This window comes from Lepidochelys kempii, chromosome 17 (genome assembly GCF_965140285.1).
Source record: "Lepidochelys kempii isolate rLepKem1 chromosome 17, rLepKem1.hap1, whole genome shotgun sequence".
In the NCBI taxonomy this organism is placed as follows: Eukaryota; Metazoa; Chordata; order Testudines; family Cheloniidae; genus Lepidochelys; species Lepidochelys kempii.
In genome coordinates this window covers 4,111,202-4,129,849 of record NC_136396.1, presented here as the reverse complement: position 1 = coordinate 4,129,849, position 18,648 = coordinate 4,111,202, and the positions used below count along the sequence as shown (strand labels likewise).

Here is an 18,648-nt window from a genome sequence, read left to right as displayed (position 1 = left end):
TTAGGGAAGCATATGAAATTGATGCTTATCCAAATAGGATTTTAAATGAGCCTTAAACTGAACCCTCTACACCAAACATAAGCAGCATTTTATATCCTTTGGTCACAAAGTGGAATCACAACTTTTGACGCTGCTGTAATATATTACAAATTAGAATTCATTTACCACAAATGTTCCCAACCTTTGGACAGCTCATTTTACCAGTTCAGACCCTAGTTGTAATAGCCTGTGCAATTAAGCCCATAATAGAGCATGGACCCCTGTGAACTCCCATTGCTGCATGCACAATTGAGTGGGAAAGCAGGCAACAGCAACAGACTCCAACACAAATGCTGATCATTAAGGCAGGAAAAGGGAGCTTAGAATATACCCAACAGAGGAGTGAAGTACTGGACCTGGTATGCGGATCAGCTGTTGGGAACAAGTTATTAAAAACAAAGTAAGGCCCTTGCCAAACTGCAGTAGTATAGCCTCAAAATTAGAAATCTTGAAAAGTCCAGATAACTGTGATTTTTTTGTTTTTAAAAAGAAAACTAGGTTGCAAGTTATCTGTCTCTTGAACCTAAGGTTCTGGCTCCAGTGGGTACCGAAATAAGATAAATGGGCTGGGAGGCTGGGGATCCCATCCTCACATTGCAAATAGTCCTTACGCATGTGGTGGGGTTAATCAGCCAACAAGAAGCAGAGCAATCTGTTGTCAGAGGACCAGAAAGGAAGAAGCTGAGAAGGGAAGGCCAGAGACCTATCTTGTTAAAGGTACCTTACTCAAAGAGCAGTAATGTAGTAAACCTTTTGAAAGGGGGGCAGTTTCTGTCCCAGTCCCAAGGCTCTATAGAATACTATACAGGATAAAGAGTGAAAGTCTGGGAGTGGGCCAGGAAGCAAGTCTAGTTTGCCAGAAGAGCTTTTTATTATTATGAAGCACTAATTAACAACTCACATACCATAATCTGTCCCTTGATGTTCTAATAAAACAATGCATGCATTCATTAACGTGTGAAATAAGAACAGAAGAACTTATTACTGACATTTCAGTACATGTCATAATAGAATATACAAAGAAGGACAAGAGAGCAAGAATTCATCCTTTTATTTCCTTGGGCAACATTTTAGAGTGGAAAAACCAAGTTTATTATAGGGTTTCTCTACTTCTCTTTTTCTGAAAAACTCACTACATTGCCAGCCATCTAACTGCAGATTGTGATGAACTAATATGTTGTACTCATTGTAAAGTCTGTTTTGAATTATTCCGTGCAAAACATTTAAACTCTTCATCTAATTCAGCTTACACAAAAGTAACTCTGGCAGTAATTTACTATGCAAGACATCTTTCAGTGTATAAACACAAATGAAGGCCAAGAGAAAAAGAATAACTCACCTAGGTGATCCATGGGGGTTTGACACAGGGCTGGCAGTAGATGTGAGATTCTGCTCTATACGCTGATAATTCCGTAACTGAGTGGGAACCGGAATAGGTGCCGTTTCGCTGCGTGGGGACACTGAAGGCTGACATTGTCTGAAGTTGGAAGGTATTGAGAGAGGAAATGACTGCTGGTAAGTGGGTCTCTCGCTAATTTGAACCATTGTCCGATTTAAAGAAAATCCCAGAAACAGGCAAACAAACTCCCGTTTTGAAGAGCACGTAGACAACACAGTCTGCAGTTTATCCAAGTTTGGCTCAATCACTTATAAAGCAAGATCAAGACCAGTTTGCCACTAATGGGCTTTTCTTACACTGGCCTTTTGCGTGCAGAGAACTGCAACGCTAACTGGTAGAATCAATCATGCAGCACAGTCTACGAATCAGCAGAACTCCATTCCTCCCAGTCAGACTCCTCTGTTCACTACCTTTCAAAACAAAGTGGTTCTAGGAAAACCCACTGTGTAAAGAACAGGAAGTCCAAGAGCAAAACTGACGGGAATGTTTACAAAAGCTACTAAGGCACAATCAGAGATTTCCCAAGAGACATTGAGAATTCATAAAAAGAAAACATGTTATGTAACCAACTCCTACGTGCACAAAATGACCAGAACACCACACCTGAACACTGAACCATTTCATCAAGCTGCAGACAAGTCTTATGTACTTCAGCTAATAAGAGTCAGTGACTTATGTCTCAAAGTTAGTTTTGATAAGTGGATCAACTTTCTCCATGATAAGAATTTAACTAGCTATCACCACTTTCAAGTAAAAGCATAACTTAAGCACAGTTTCCAATTAACAGATCCCTCCAAGGAAGATCTCTGGTCCCTCATACACACTACCAACTTCAGAGAGAGAAAAAAATCATTAGAAAGATTTAAATCAAACCATTTTTACAAGCATTGTGTGATTGATACTTAATTTCAATTGTTTTCTAATTTATAATGCATTTGTTTATATTAAAAATTGATTCATAGCTTTTCTTCTATCCAGTACGAAGGTAATTTGTGAATACACAATATAAAACCTGTTCAAGTTTGTTTTGTCTTTTTAAAATAAAATCCAGTGAGATTTGTCTGTCCTCTTTAAGGTCTTCTTTTCTGTCTTAGATGCCTTATCCCTTCTGTCTCCCATGGCTCTCTCATGCTTCCCCTTGGATAACTATTGTGTAAAACATATCAGCCTGTATTAGGTTTTCTGCTTCAGCAGACGAAGACAAACTACCTAAATGCACCAAATTTTGTGTAGCATCTTGACGGATGTCCTCTATTCCCAAAAAAAACAATGCTTTCATGCTGACGAAGGAAGCACTGGTGGTTCTAGACTAACAAATCTCACACTTTGCTGAATTTTACTAACAGCAAACCAAACCACAGTACAGGAGAAAACATAGGGTTATTCAGCTGTTGGGGAAATTGATACATATATGCCGAACATAACAGTATTTTTCTAGAATGTACTTCCTTTGGCTAACTCTGTTGCCAAAGCAATGCTCGTACTCTTTTCCGATATTCGTTTCTCACCTTTATAAACTGAAATCCCTCTGCAGATTTTACATACCAAGAAACTGAAAATCCAGCAGATTACCTCACATACGGTACTAGTCCTGTGTCCCATAAGGCTCATAACATTTCTTTCCAGAAGCCAGCTACAGACGACTGAATGACAAACTCCACACAGATACTGAAGATTGGGAAAAAGGACCACCTCAGTGTAACCCCAAAAAAGCAGACTATACGGACCAACTCTTCTAATCTTGGCCTTAACCCCCAGGGTACCTTCATGATGATGTCCCAAAAATCAGCCTCAGCCTACCTCACCCCTAAAGCGGCAGAAGAGAACCCTTGCTAGAAACTAGCCTGTGGGCTGTGGTGGGAGCAACAGGGCATATTTGGCGTTGGACCCACAAAGGAACTTTAGAGAAGATAGTGAGAAAAGAAAGAACGCAACAGTGAGAAGCAAAAGGAAGGGGGGGGAAGTAGCAAACAGAGGAACAGAATCGAAGGCAAACTGGAAGGAGGAAAGGACATCTGTGCACTCCTGTGTGTAAGCTAACTCTAGTCAGACAGCAAGGGTCCACCTGAACTAGTCACTTTCAAAAGAACTTGAACTATTTTCATCTTCCAGATGAACCTTCTGTTCCCTCCCTCCACAGTTAGAATTGAGCTATTCCACCATGCATGTTCTGGTCTAATGAAATGCTCCTCCAAGGAGCTGCAGAAAACCACTGGAAGACAGACTCAGTGATGGAGCAGAGGAGCAGCCAGTCAGCATAACAGAAAGCTGAGAGCCGCAAGCAGGCAGAAGTGCCAAGTCATCAATTATTCAGAAAAAAATTCACTCTCTCAGGAGAAGGAAGTGGCAGACAGAAGTTGACCAAAAGCAACAATTTTTCCTACCCACCTTGCTAAAGCTGAAGGAAATGAGTAGTCACTGCAACCACGGCCTGGCTTTGGTTCTATTGAAAGCTGGATTCTTGATATTATTTTGAAACAGCTGCATTCATTACTTTGCCATTCCATTATATGAAATATTCCTTCCTTATACAGCACTGAATTCCCATTCACTAACCCTTTTAAGGATCTCATGACTTGCTTTACTCTAACACAGTGAGGCAAAACAAATGGATAAAACTTTTGTGAAAATACCTCCTAACATAACATGATCTACAACTCCCCTGGGGATGGTGCTTCCTTAATGATAGAGAGCAGTGCCTAATCTTGCTGCTATTCAGTGACTAGATACTGTTGTTAATTCAGGAGTTGTGAGCACATTTGAGCAGATAATACTCTGTCAACAGTTTTCTGGCAGTCTCAGGCTGCAGAACTCCAGCTCACATTTATAGAAGTTTCTCAGCTTTGCAACAATTAAGATATTCTGCACCTCATCTGCTGCAGTGGTGAATCTGCCAAAAGATAGTAATGAAACCACAGCTTTAGGGGTCACATGCTGAATGGAAGGGCCTAAAGCTTCTGTGCATAGAGGGCAGGCTGTGTACACAGAATCTGTACAAAGGCATCCAGTGGCATGGTGGGGGAATGAAGCAGATGCCCCACATCTAAATTCCAAGAGCAGGGGGAGCAGCAGTTACTATATCAGTAGCAGGGGTGGCAGCTATGCAGATGCTTCAGGTCGTGCTGCTGGGTTGGGTGAAGTTCTCTCCTCACCTGACCCCACTCCCTCTTAGTTATGTGCAAAGCTCATTTACTTAGACTTTGTACAGCAAGTTCTTCATTTTGCCCTGAAAAAAGTGAGTTGCCCCTTTTTCATCTCCTGAATATTAACTATAAAGTCATTTAAAGTCAACATTGTGACCTATTTCCCTGCTCCTCATTTCGTTGAAGAAACATACAGCTATTCTTGGAGGGCAGTGGAAGCCTCCACCCAAAGTCCAACTCTGGGTATGATTCATACAGTTACACAGTTTAGTAAAATTAAATTAACCAGTCAATCAGAAAAAAATCATTTCTCCATGGAGCTTAATTATACCTGATGAAAAATTTGTAACTAACTGTAAATTAATATTTCCCAGCTTGAAAAACAAAATTGCATTGTAGTTTAAACTGTATAAAACCAAAGTATCTTGACCATCAATAATATACACACACTACTTTTTCAACAAACTACATCCAAAGCAGCTCAATATTCTTAACCCCGTTTGGCTGTTAGGTCACCTGATACCAGGTCACCTATAGTAACCAGACTTAATAATTCAAAATTTGATTAAGCAGTAATTAAAAAATCTGTAGTAGGAATACCAAACACCTGTTCCTAGCCAGCACAAATAAGTGGCTCTCTGACATTACCAATGTGGAAATGCACCTAAAATACTTTTCGTAACTTCAATTAACATTGACTTTAATTTAGAGCATAAAGAGACTTTCAGACTATACTTACAGTATTTTGCATACAAAACAACTCAGACCTAAAAGGCATTCAAAAATCAGCTATTCTGTTTCTCTGCCCTTAATAGGCATAAGCTTCACCTTTTATATTTAACAGCCCATATGTTAGCAGATTTTGCAAACTGCTCTGTGATCAGCACAAAGTGATAAGTTTATCTTCTTATGACAAGCCTTTCTAAACAAAACAAATGCAATATCATCTTCCTGTAACATTAGCATAAGCCAAGGAAACAGTCATTATCTGCAGTCGCTATTTGGATAATCATCCCACTTTTTCCCTTGTAACAAAAATAGGATTATGAAATGTATTATTTCATCAAATGACAAATTAAATTCTTCTGTTTAGGTACTGATAGAAGCATGGGTACACATGACGTTTTCCAAATGTCACCAAGTCAAAAAAAAATGAATTGCTATTTGTCATCATCATCTGACAAGCTGTACCCAGAACTTTGTCTTCAGTTACAAAGTGTTTTGAACATTTAAGTCTGGTATATTGCAAAGCAGAATTCCACATACAGAAAAAGGGACTGTAAACCATTGTCTCTTTGCAGATAGCTATTCAACACACACAGTTCCAAGATACTGAAGGATGTTGGTGGATCACTAACAATTAAAAACTCTATGTCGAGTATGTCTGAAAACGAGTATGTCTGAAAAGCCAATGTGCTATCAGTGTACCAGACACACAAGGTGGGTGAGGAAATACCTTTTATTGGACAAACTTCTGTTGGTGAAAGAGACGAGCTTTCAAGCTACAGAGTTCTTCCTCTCATTTCTGTGTAGTTCGAAAGCTCATCCCTTTCACCACCAGAAACTGGTCCTCACCCACTTTGTGTCTCATATCCTGGGACCAGCACTGCACACATCAGTGTACCAGTTTATCAACATTTAACTGCAGCAGCCTTACTTTTTTATAGCTCAATAGCTGCTTTTAATGGCCAGAATCCCTAACTGGAGGTCAGTGTGGTTTACCACATAATGCTAATCAGACATGTCGACCCCTTTTCTGGAGGGCTGTGCCTGGACACCTAATGCTGCTGCTGACATTCAGAATTAATCAAAAAGCCAAACACAAATTCTTTCTTTCCTCAAGGAACTTCTGTTGGAGGAGAAGGTATTTGTGGGAGTTCTGTTGGAGGAGAAGGTATTTGTGTTTGTTTGGTTTTGTATTGGTAGTATCTGTATGTGTAGAGGCTTGTAGGGGCTTTGTGCTGGGAGAGAAGCTGAGCCCTGATTAGGGGGCGGGGCTTCACTGACTAGGGGTCCTATAAAGGTAGCAGCCAGTCAGGCAGCGGCACAGACAGCTGCAGTGGCACAGGAGCTAGCAAACAGAGCTGTAAACAGGGGAGTTTGAAAGGGGAGTTTGTCTTGTGGTGCTTGTGTGGGGTTTGGTTTTGCTGTGGGTGGTGGTGTTTTGGTGTGGTTTGTGTTTCCCAGATTAACAGGATTTAGGTGGGAAGGCTATGACAGATTCAGAGGTGGCAGTGGGAGTGACCCATGTAGTAGATGACACAATGAAGATGACTGGATGTGGAAGCTGTGGTATGTACATGATCCTGGAGGGGGCACCTGGTAAGAGTTTTGTCTGCATGAAATGCCGTCTGATAGAGCTGATGGAGGAAAAGATCAGAGGTTTGGAGATGCAGGTGGAAAGTCTGGTAGAGTTTAGGAAGGGGTTTGAGCAGATTATGGAGCAAAGACATGAGGTATCTGAAGGGAAAAGCTCAGACTTGCAGATGGAAGCAGGACTAGGGAATTCTGAGGGGAGACTGGGTGAGGAAAGTGGTCAGTGGAAGCATGTGACTAAAAGAACTAGGCAGAGGAAAAGACGGGCTAGTGAAGGAGAAATAGAGCTTCAGAATAGGTTTGCAGAGTTGGAAAATGAAGAAGGGGCTCAGCAGGTAGTCACTGAAGGTGACAGGGCAAGGAAGAAGAGAAGAGCGGTTAGTCCTATAGGAAAAGGGGAAGAGTTAATGGAGATTACACCAAATATGAGCCCCAGGAGGATACAGGATGGGTTAAAAAGGATTACAAGGAAGAATGGGAATGGAAAAAACTTGCAGCCAGAGGGAACAGGGGATAGACTGGAGAATAGCACCGTCACTAGGAAAAGGCAGGTCTATGTGATTGGGGACTCTTTACTGAGAAGAATAGATAGGCCTGTAACCAGAGCTGATCCAGAAAATAGGAGGGTGTGCTATCTTCCAGGTGCTAAGATACGGGATGTAGACCTGAGGTTGAAAAGGATTCTAAAGGGAGCGGGAAAGAATCCCCTAATTATCCTTCATGTGGGAACAAATAATACGGCTAGATTCTCGCTGGAAAGTATTAAGGGAGACTATGCTAGGCTGGGGAGGACGCTTAAGGAAATTGAGGCTCAGGTGATCTTTAGTGGGATTCTGCCTGTTCCTAGAGAAGGGCAACAAAGGTGTGACAAGATTATGACTATCAATAGATGGCTTAGGCAGTGGTGCTATAAGGAGGGCTTTGGGATGTATGGCCATTGGGAGGCATTCATGGATAGAGGACAGTTCTCTCAGGATGGACTTCATCTGAGTAGGGAAGGAAATAGACTTCTAGGATGGAGGCTGGCACAACTGATTAAGAGAGCTTTAAACTAGGAATTTGGGGGAGATGGTTGGGAGATGTCCAGGTAATCTCCACGCCAGAATTTAGCATAGAGTGGAAAGAAAATGAAGTAAGAGTGGATACAGCTGTAGGTAGGAGGAAGGGCAGTGTAGATACAAGTCTAATAGGTTATACTGGTAGTAAAATAACTGTGCCTAATAGGGTACAGAATGTGAGTGAGGCCAAAGAGCAAAAATTAAGATGTTTGTACACTAATGCAAGGAGCCTAGGTAACAAAATGGAGGAACTAGAGTTACTGGTGCAGGAAGTGAAACCAGATATTCTAGGTATAACAGAGACCTGGTGGAATAGTCGTCATGACTGGGCTACAGGTATTGAAGGGTATGTGCTGTTTAGGAAAGACCGAAATAAAGGTAAAGGTGGTGGAGTAGCACTGTATATCAATGATGAGATAGAATGTAAAGAAATAAGAAGCGATGAAATGGATATGACTGAGTCTGTCTGGGCAACAATTAAATTGGGGAAGAAAACTATTAGAGCCTCCCCTGGGATAGTGCTTGGGGTGTGCTATAGACCGCCGGGATCTAATTTGGATATGGATAGAGCCCTTTTTAATGTTTTTAATAAAGTAAATACTAATGGAAACTGTGTGATCATGGGAGACTTTAACTTCCCAGATATAGACTGGAGGACGAGTGCTAGTAATAATAATAGGGCTCAGATTTTCCTAGATGCGATAGCTGATGGATTCCTTCAGCAAGTAGTTGCTGAACCGACTAGAGGGGATGCCATTTTAGATTTGGTCTTGGTGAGTAATGAGGACCTCATAGAGGAAATGGTTGTAGGGGATAATCTTGGCTCAAGTGATCATGAGCTAATTCAGTTCAAATTGAATGGAAGGATTAACAAAAATAAATCTGCAACTAGGGTTTTTGATTTCAAAAGGGCTGACTTTCAAAAATTAAGGAAATTAGTTAGGGAAGTGGATTGGACTGAAGAATTTATGGGTTTAAAGGTAGAGGAGGCCTGGGATTATTTTAAATTAAAGCTGCAGAAGCTATCGGAAGCCTGCATCCCGAGAAAGGGGAAAAAATTCATAGGCAGGAGTTGTAGACCAAGCTGGATGAGCAAGCATCTTAGAGAGGTAATTAAGAAAAAGCAGAAAGCATATAGGGAGTGGAAGAAGGGAGGGATCAGTAAGGAAAGCTACCTTATTGAGGTCAGAATATGTAGGGATAAAGTGAGACAGGCTAAAAGTCAAGTAGAGTTGGACCTTGCAAAGGGAATTAAAACCAATAGTAAAAGGTTCTATAGTCATATAAATAGGAAGAAAACAAAGAGAGAAGAAGTGGGACCGCTAAAAACTGAGGATGGAGTGGAGGTCAAGGATAATCTAGGCATGGCCCAATATCTAAACAAATACTTTGCCTCAGTCTTTAATAAGACTAAAGAGGATCTTAGGGATAATGGTAGCATGATAAATGGGAATGAGGATATGGAGGTAGACATCACCATATCTGAGGTAGAAGCGAAACTCAAACAGCTTAATGGGACTAAATCGGGGGGCCCAGATAATCTTCATCCAAGAATATTAAAAGAATTGGCACAAGAAATTGCAAGCCCATTAGCAAGAATTTTTAATGAATCTGTAAACTCAGGGGTTGTACCGTATGATTGGAGAATTGCTAACATAGTTCCTATTTTTAAGAAAGGGAAAAAAAGTGATCCAAGTAATTATAGGCCTGTTAGTTTGACATCTGTAGTATGCAAGGTCTTGGAAAAAATTTTGAAGGAGAAGGTAGTTAAGGACATTGAAGTCAATGGTAAATGGGACAAAATACAACATGGTTTTACAAAAGGTAGATCGTGCCAAACCAACCTGATCTCCTTCTTTGAGAGAGTAACAGATTTTTTAGATAAAGGAAACGCAGTGGATCTAATTTACTTAGATTTTAGTAAAGCGTTTGATACTGTGCCACATGGGGAATTATTAGTTAAATTGGATAAGATGGGCATCAATAGGAAAATTGAAAGGTGGATAGGGAATTGGTTAAAGGGGAGACTACAACGGGTCCTACTGAAAGGTGAACTGTCAAGTTGGAGGGAGGTTACCAGTGGAGTTCCTCAAGGATCAGTTTTGGGACCAATCTTATTTAATCTTTTTATTACTGACCTGGGCACAAAAAGTGGGAGTGTGCTAATAAAGTTTGCAGATGATACAAAGCTGGGAGGTATTGCTAATTTAGAGAAGGACAGGGATACCCTACAGGAGGATCTGGATGACCTTGTAAACTGGAGTAATAGGAATAGGATGAAATTTAATAGTGAGAAGTGTAAGGTCATGCATTTAGGGATTAATAACAAGAATTTTAGTTATAAGCTAGGGACGCATCAACTAGAAGTAACGGAGGAGGAAAAGGACCTTGGAGTATTGGTTGATCATAGGATGACTATGAGCTGCCAATGTGATATGGCTGTGAAAAAAGCTAATGTCGTCTTGGGATGCATCAGGAGAGGTATTTCCAGTAGGGATAAGGAGGTTTTAGTACCGTTATATAAGGCACTGGTGAGACCTCACCTGGAATACTGTGTGCAGTTCTGGTCTCCCATGTTTAAGAAGGATGAATTCAAACTGGAACAGGTACAGAGAAGGGCTACTAGGATGATCCGAGGAATGGAAAACTTGTCTTATGAAAGGAGACTCAGGGAGCTTGGCTTGTTTAGCCTAACTAAAAGAAGGTTGAGGGGAGATATGATTGCTCTCTATAAATATATCAGAGGGATAAATACCAGAGAGGGAGAGGAATTATTTAAACTCAGTACCAATGTGGACACAAGAACAAATGGATATAAACTGGCCACTAGGAAATTTAGATTAGAAATTAGACGAAGGTTTCTAACCATCAGAGGAGTGAAGTTTTGGAATAGCCTTCCGAGGGAAGTAGTGGGGGCAAAAGATCTATCTTGCTTTAAGATTAAACTCGATAAGTTTATGGAGGAGATGGTATGATGGGATAACATGGTTTTGGTAATTAAATATTCATGGTAAATAGGCCCAATGGCCTGTGATGGGTTTTTAGATGGGGTAAGATCCAAGTTACCCGGGAAAGAATTTTCTGTAGTATCTGGCTGATGAATCTTGCCCATATGCTCAGGGTTTAGCTGATCGCCATATTTGGGGTCGGGAAGGAATTTTCCTCCAGGGCAGATTGGAAGGCCCTGGAGGTTTTTCACCTTCCTCTGTAGCATGGGGCACGGGTCACTTGCTGGAGGATTCTCTGCTCCTTGAGGTCTTCAAACTACAATTTGAGGACTTCAATAGCACAGATATAGGTGTGAGGTCTTTTTTAGGAGTGGTGGGTGAAATTCTGTGGCCTGCATTGTGCAGGAGGTCAGACTAGATGATCATAATGGTCCCTTCTGACCTAAATATCTATGAATCTATGAAACTTAATTGGGTGCATCTGAGCCAAAAGTTAATTGAGCAACCTTCTACTGCTAAAACCCAGTTAACAGCAAATAATAAAGAAAGGTCTGGGATAGTTGCACTATCCTAAATGAGTTTCCAGTAGGCAACAGCAGTGTAAAAAAAAACCCTACAGCAACAGAGAAATCATTAAAAAGATGGGAGATCAACTCAATAACATACCTGTTAGCTGAACCAGAAGAACTACTTCGGGTGGAGCTTGAGGATGGTTTCTGTAAAGTTCCTGAGCTTCCAGAAATGGTTAATGGTGACTGCCTGTTAAAACAAGAAGCCACAAACACTGTCACAGAATATGAAGATCTATCTATAAAAAGAAAAACATTTAGTTCTCTGTCGAACTTGCTGATCTCGAGCTATTTAAATAGTCAGTGTGTGTTCTACTGGGCATATTCATCTTCCACACTCAGCAATGTAAAATTAAACCAGTCACTGCCAAAATCCAACAACTGTAAAGCCGTGCTACAATATCAGTTTTAGACTATGAAACTTAGTTCGATAAAACCCAGCACATATACCCTCCACACATCATGAAGTCGCTCGAAGCCCGTCTGCCAGCTGCTCCCAATGGCATATCATCTACAGAAAAAAGCAGAGAACAAATTGAAACCAACATAATTTAGTCAAGTCTTGAAGATACATCCTTCAATAGTCTTGCTTATATGAAATCTTTTTAATGTCTATTATACTTTACATACATGCAAACTAAAAAACTTTATCGCCATATTAGCTGCAAGAAATAATATGAACTGCTTCACAGAAGATATCCCAAATCTAACCCAAATGTAAGCTGTTCCAGAGAAAGTTGGTTCTGTAACAGACAGTTGGTTTTGAAAAGGAGTATCGAAGATTTTATTCCCAAATAACCCTAATGTTTAAGGCAACGTATAACTAGCTGCAGCACAGTATGTCAGCGCTGCGAAACCCTCCACCACTGATCTCCAGAAACTCCTCGGAACACAAAATCACTTAACTGAGCCAAAGATCCTGGACAACATTTTTTAAAAACGGAGATGTTTGCAGTGGCCTGGGGAAAGCAGGTGATTCAAACAAGCCACTAAACATTCATGGCTTATGTTGCCATGATGAAAGTTTAACAAAAATGAAAACACTGAGTACCACGAAACACAATATACAGTATAAGCCTTGTGTGAAACTGTATGGTTGTGAAGTCTAGTCTTTCATTGTTTCTTAACTTGAGACAGTAAGTTGCTGTAGATGGAAGAAAGGCAAGGAACTGAACCTTATAAACTTGACTGGCAATGCTCAGCTGGTCTACAAGTCACATGCTACAGCATGCCCACAGTCAACTGCTAGGACACCTAATGATTCTATGCATCCCTTATTCACGATGGGCTTGTTTTTCCAGTGTTAATAAATCAGAATTCTCTGTGAATTAAAGGACCCTGATTTCAACCCCATGCCATCGTTGCCCTCAGGCACTCTGACAAGCAGCTCAGAATAAAACCTAGGATACAGGGGTATGTGCACAGAAACTAACCCTTCTACCTCTGGTGCCACCTCCAATCCTCACTCTTTTACAAATGATGAAATACACTCTGCAATAAACAGAAGGGTATTCTTAGGAAAGAAAGCACAATAAAATATCAAGGAACATGCTCCCAATATAAATTAAGATAGGTTTGGAGAAAATAAGAGCAACCCCAACAATAGGATACAAAAATATTTTTTAAAACAGTGTGGGAAGCATTCTTAAGCATCAAAATAAAGAAGATTCTTACATGAGTGATCTGAAGAGACGTTGTGTGGAACCAGAACAAAATCATCTGTGTCACAAGAAGAGTTCTTGCTACTGGTGCTAGCGGAATCTTTGGACACCTGAAGATAGTTAGGAGGACCCAATGGTGGGGAAGACAAGTTGTCTTCTTGAATATGCTGCATGTCTGGCAAGGACTGAAGAAAAAGTGAGAATCATAAGCCCAAATGGTTCACGATGCAGGATCTCCCTTTAGAGGGCAGGCTCCCAATACAATAGGGTGAATGCTACCTTGTGCATAGCTAGCTAGAAAGAATATAGGGAACAAAAGTAAAGGTGAAAAATATATGCATTTAAATTATAAAAATTCTCCAAAGTCTTTTAAAAATACTAATTTTAAATTTGAATTGTGAGACCCTTTTCAGATGGCAAGGAACCTTATTACTAAATACGTATGTAAAGAAAACCTTTTTTGAAAGATATATTGAAGCCAACTTAGGTGTCGTTTCAGATAGACAATTTCATATTCAGATAGATAATGTGACTCTGAAGTTATTCATTCAGTCATCATTCTTCATGGACCCAGGAAGAGATCGTGGCACTTACTCCAAAAAGGGCTAGAGAACTGACGGCCATCAGTCTCTGCCAGTGTAAGGGACCTTGTAAGAGTCCAGAAAGAGGCTATCCACGGATTACCGGGGAAGCTTATTCACTGTGTTGGAATTCACACCAGCACAACTACTGATCTGGCACAGTCTTATTAAAAAAAAGCATGAAGAGTGGGAAAGGATTGAAAACCTTTACAAAACTGCTGCACTAAAAGGCAGCAGTACGGCTTGCTCTGCCTTTTATTTTTGTTTTTTAAAGTAACTGTTTAGACTATGAGAGCTGAAATTAAAAAACGTGTTAGAGGAGATTTGACAATTTCTGCCTGCACATAATAGCAAATGGAGGAATATGTTTTTGACAAGGGTTATTCTGGAAGCAAAACAGAGAACTTACGGGAGGAGAAGCAAAACGACAAGGAGAACTACCGCAGGAGCTGCCAGAGATTGAGCCTGCATACGTGGGCACTGGAACAGGGCAAGCTGGAGGAGGAAGAGAGGACTGAGATTTGATTAGATGAATTTTCAAACAAATGAATTGACACAATACAATGATTTCCTCACGGCTGGTTTTAATTTATAAATACTTTCAGAGCTTGTAAGTACACAGTTAACGCATTCACACAGTGCTACTTAAGACCAGCTGAAATGCCTAAGAAATGCGTAAATGGCAACTACATTTCAACCAAACATGACACTCAAAGATTTCACACTTTTTTTAAACTAACAGTGGAGCATGACTGCTGATCTGTGGAAGATGTTTCAGAAAGAATACGCCACTCAATAGCATAATTTTTTTCTAATATGGCTCACTTATGACAATAAGTGGGAAAATGCAACTACTTACACTTTTTGACTGTTGAAATCTGATCAAGGAAAGGATGGTTGAAGAATGCTTCTGCAAAACAAAAGGTGATACAAACGTCCGTCAACCTACAAACCATATTAGAATCTGCATTATAGCGTACAAGGCAATAAGTGGTTACCCTTCCACAGAATCAATACTTCACACCCAGATGCTGAAGAGCTTATAAAAGATTAAAGTCTTCCAGGTTATGTGTTGCTATTACACTTGGAAAGGAAATACAGTCACAAAAGCTTTAAAGAAGTGGCTTGCACTGAGAATCAGACCAGATGTTTAAGGGACATTTTATGACTCAATTTTAGGGTTGTAAATAACTGATATGTACAAATGGACAACGTTTGGACAGTCACTAATAGATGGGGTTCTTTATATTCAGTAACCCTACAGTAATTCAATTCCACGTTGCTAATCAAGATGGGAGGCTCCCTTACCTTTTGCACCACTAACTACTCCTTCTTTTGCAAACCCTCATGTTGTGGCCAGCGACTAAGTCAAATAAATTTTGAACTCCTCAGTGCTACTCCACAGCAGCATGAGGCATTCTCCCTTCCACTCCCCAAGGGGCAGAGCACGCTGCCTCTGTAGCTGGTTTCACAGTTTAAAGTGGAATTAATTTAATTTTTCCTCAACCATTTGTGCAATGAACTCGAGCAATTCATTGGTTATTGCTTCAATAACAAATCTTTGAATTTGTCACTAGTAACTGGGTACACTGAGATATGTTTAATTGCTTTGGCACATCCAGTTTGGTAGCACTTTGCATGGTTTATTTTATATTTCCAGAAGAGACATCTAATTAGACAGGGAAAATGAATCAACTATGCAAAACAGTCCTAGATCTTTGTGAGCTTACAATTTGCTTAGAACAATTAAGGAGGAAAAAAACAAACAATGCTGTTCACTAGACTTAAGCAAATCTCTCTTTCTGCAACAGCACGATACAAGGAAGTGAGCATAATTGCATAACTCTGGCAATCTAATGATTAACTTTATCTGAGGATGAGGTGTTCTTGAGGTTGGGCACAACATCTGCTATTCCAATCTGTTCTTTTGTGATAGGCAGGATTTCAAATGCTGTTTATATTTTAGCAAAACACACAAGCAATTCAAATGATCACTCTTCATTTGTTTACAAATCACTGCTGCCATATTTAATGCACTCCCCTTTAAAGTCCTTTCCTGGCTGTGCCTGAGCTAAGGCCCCCCACCCCCTGCCAAGTGAAGCACACACTACAATAGGGCTTCCCTTGCTGATATCAGGTGGCCCCCGCAAAACCCAAATCGAAAGTAAGGCGTTAGGTGACAGCTAAGCTATATGTTCACTTTGGCTAGTACTGTTTGCATTTCATTAATCAATTCAATAACTCATCTGTATCAGAATATCTGATTGGGAAGAAGATTTACTACTTTGTGCTGTAGATTAGTTGTGCATTGTTACTTATTAGTATCAGAAAAATCAGCATTTGTGATGTGTTGACTTCTCTCTTAACCCATGTAAGTTTACAAATCAACTTCTTCTGCAACAGTCAATATGGCATGTGGTATTTTATCCACATTTTGCTCAGGGCCTGATTCTGCAGAACTTCCTACTAAGGGCAGCTCTTACTATGAATACTGTTGCTGATTTCAACAAAACTAATCGCTGTAGTAAAAAACTGCAGGATCAGGCACTTAGCTATTCTGTTATTGATTTTTTGGTCTGAATTAAGTAAAATGCTTTTTTATTTTTTGAGATATCTTGCCAGAACTCCGATAGCGAAACATAACAAGAATTAAAAATATTCTTATATGAAGAAAGAAATCTAGTGAAGAATTCAAAAGCCTATTGTGAATATTCTCCCCCACTCTCCTCATTGCACATACGCAGGAACGACATAGGCCAAATTGTGATTCAACTTCTATATTTGCATAAATGATATATAATACCTAGGCTTGTGTATGCAGTTAAGTTGTGATCGCACAGTTTCACAAGCAGAATCCACAAAGTTGTATTTATTGTGTAGAGAGCAATCAGCACATAAAGCATTCAGATTTTACAAGCTCACAGCCATGTCTATAACATTTCTGACTGGATTATTTTCTGCTCCTCCTAGGCTTTAACAGTCATTGGTAATTCTCTACTAGCACTAATTCTGATCATAAGAAAAATATACATATCTGTAAACAAATCATCCCAGGCATAATAGATACTTGGGAACTCGTTCTCTGCCAAATATGAACAAAGCTAGTGTTACATCAGTCTTTCATGCCCCTTCTACATATACACACAGATCATATAGATGTGAGCTCAAACCAGACATGATCTATACACCACTGTTAAAACAGAGATGTGTTGACATAAAGCATCATGTATATGCTTTACACAGGAAAGCAAAGGGAGAATCCAATTTTGTGGAAGCTGTATTTCTCTAATCAAAGTGGAAAATGTTTTCAGCAAATCTAAAGCCAAAAGAACACTTTAAAAACAAATTATAAATCACTGTAACATGAAGTTTAAGGTATCTCACAATGAAGGCAGCTGTATCCATTTGAAAACAGTATGCAAACCAAACCAGACAGAAAAGCACAGCTCCTCTGCACACAGCTACCATGTGACAGCTGGCCAGCGAGAGATAGAAATCTGGCCTGGCAGAACAAGGGTTTAGTTGGAAACATTCCCCAACAATTACAGATGACAACTAGACATTAGAAAAGAAATGCTATAAATAGTACACCAGCCCACTATTTCAATGCTCCTTTTCTTTTTTAATTAACAACATTTAAAAGCTTGCAGGTTGTATAAGGTTTGTTCGTGTTTAGAATGATTATTTATGAAATTCTGTTTCTTAGAAATAATCAAGGATTACGTAAGCAGAGCATAAGTAGTTGTTTACCACCTAATAAAATATGACTGGCTGCTCCACACCAACTGTTCTTGGGCACGTACCCAACACTGAAGCAAACAGCAACAAGCAATTTAAAAACAGAAGTTGCCCACTCTCAGATATTTGTTTTCTATCTACTGTCACTTTTCCCTTGACTGCAACAAACTAACACTGGAGAAAAAGACCACAATTGAAAGTGGTCTACCAATCTACATTTAATAACTGGTCGTAAAAACAACCCAATCAAAGTCATAGATATAGATTTGTTTTCATATGGACATGAAGACATTCCTGCTAGGTGACTGTGATGTTAATTATCTAATGATTTGTGGATGAGTATCTTGTGTCCTCTGAGATGAGTGAGGGGAAAAAATATTTCACCTGTGTCTACATCCAATTAAATCAGATGACTGGAAAATTATACTGAATCTGTATATAAACAACAGGGTTAACAGAGAAAGTAAAAAGTCCCTGGAAATGTTTATCAAAAAATTACATACCGAAGTCCATTCTATCTTTTTGGTTTCTCTGAAGTAAACCCAACAGTAGGTCAGCCAGATATGCTGATGTTTCCCTAGGAATACTATATACAAAGAGAAAGAGAATCAAATATGCATTAATTTCTATTAATATTACATTCCTACCCAGGAAGCTAACATCCTGGAATAATACTGCATCTTCACAACAAATGCTTGACTGCCTTACGCAGGATACACATTTGGACTCAGGATGGGCAGTGAAAGGATGGTACATGTGCCACAGGTATTACATTACTCCCAAGTCAACACAGCAACATTAAATATCAATTCCTACTGGGTCCAGGCATCACAAAGGAAAGGAAAGTGGGATGGCTAACTCATACAATTGTCAAGAGGGAAATAGTGGCCCCAGAACCAAGGTTGTAAGAACTCAGCTGGTCAGCAATTAAAGCCAGGCATAAGGGGAATTCATACTTGATAAGCCTGGAGTAAACCAACTAAGACTTCTAATTTCAATTTATCAAGATAAACCCATTCCCCTCTCCCCAATATTCTCCTGATTATTCACATTTCTGAGTGGAGTTTTCAACTCCACGACCAGACTTGTGAAGAGACTCCCCCTTCAAATATAGATTTGGGAGAGGCTCCGCCTTTAGAGGTCTTTGGATGAGAACTATACAGTTGGGCCATGTTTTTCAGAAATGACTAGTGATT

At 39.9% G+C, this 18,648-nt stretch overlaps 1 protein-coding gene across 6 annotated transcripts in view; it reads right to left on the bottom strand.

Moving 5' to 3' along the window:
- ULK2 (unc-51 like autophagy activating kinase 2) overlaps nucleotides 1–18,648 on the bottom strand; it is a 59,414-nt gene that overhangs the window by 15,884 nt on the left and 24,882 nt on the right. For 4 of the 6 annotated variants that reach the window (XM_073315967.1, XM_073315962.1, XM_073315965.1 and 1 more), the window contains 7 exons: nucleotides 17,956–18,038; nucleotides 14,574–14,624; nucleotides 14,124–14,209; nucleotides 13,147–13,318; nucleotides 11,923–11,983; nucleotides 11,570–11,662; nucleotides 1,379–1,516 (listed from right to left, as the gene is read on the bottom strand). In XM_073315967.1, the coding sequence (XP_073172068.1) occupies nucleotides 1,379–1,516; nucleotides 11,570–11,662; nucleotides 11,923–11,983; nucleotides 13,147–13,318; nucleotides 14,124–14,209; nucleotides 14,574–14,624; nucleotides 17,956–18,038 (684 nt within the window). The remainder of the gene's footprint in view (nucleotides 1–1,378; nucleotides 1,517–11,569; nucleotides 11,663–11,922; nucleotides 11,984–13,146; nucleotides 13,319–14,123; nucleotides 14,210–14,573; nucleotides 14,625–17,955; nucleotides 18,039–18,648) is intronic. The other 2 variants (XM_078849291.1, XM_073315964.1) reach the window with 2 other exon arrangements.